Below are 507 nucleotides of genomic sequence, written 5' to 3'. Positions count from 1 at the left end.
CTGTGTGTCGCGATAGGGCTCTATGTGTCGCGATAGGGCTCTGTGTGTCGCGATAGGGCTCTATGTGTCGCGATAGCGCGCTATGTGTCGCGATAGGGCGCTGTGTGTCGCGATAGGGCTCTATGTGTCGCGATAGGGTGCTGTGTGTCGCGATAGGGCCCTATGTGTCGCAATAGGGCTCTATGTGTTGTGATAGGGCTCTATGTGTCGCAATAGGGCTCTATGTGTCGTGATAGGGCTCTTTGTGTCGCGATAGGGCTCTATGTGTCGCGATAGGGCGCTGTGTGTCGTGATAGGGCTCTATGTGTCGCAATAGGGCTCTATGTGTCGCGATAGGGCTCTGCGTGTCGCGACCGGCGTCGTCTCCGAACAGCATTTGACTGACTGGTGCCGAACTGTTGCAGGTCACTTGCGGGAAGCCCCTTCCCCTCTCATGATGCATTCCCCACAGATGCCGCCGTTCCAGGGCTTGGTCCACCAGTCGCCACCTCAACAAAACATCCAGCC

At 57.2% G+C, this 507-nt stretch overlaps 1 protein-coding gene across 6 annotated transcripts in view; it reads left to right on the top strand.

Moving 5' to 3' along the window:
- BRD4 (bromodomain containing 4) overlaps positions 1 to 507 on the top strand; it is a 55,769-nt gene that overhangs the window by 45,334 nt on the left and 9,928 nt on the right. For all 6 annotated transcript variants that reach the window (XM_015850467.2, XM_015850466.2, XM_015850469.2 and 3 more), the window contains one exon: positions 405 to 499. In XM_015850467.2, coding sequence (XP_015705953.1) covers positions 405 to 499 — 95 coding nt within the window. The remainder of the gene's footprint in view (positions 1 to 404; positions 500 to 507) is intronic.

The sequence above is a fragment of the Coturnix japonica genome, unplaced genomic scaffold (genome assembly GCF_001577835.2).
Source record: "Coturnix japonica isolate 7356 unplaced genomic scaffold, Coturnix japonica 2.1 chrUnrandom461, whole genome shotgun sequence".
Classification (NCBI taxonomy): domain Eukaryota; kingdom Metazoa; phylum Chordata; class Aves; order Galliformes; family Phasianidae; genus Coturnix; species Coturnix japonica.
This window is presented reverse-complemented; position numbering and strand designations above follow the sequence as displayed.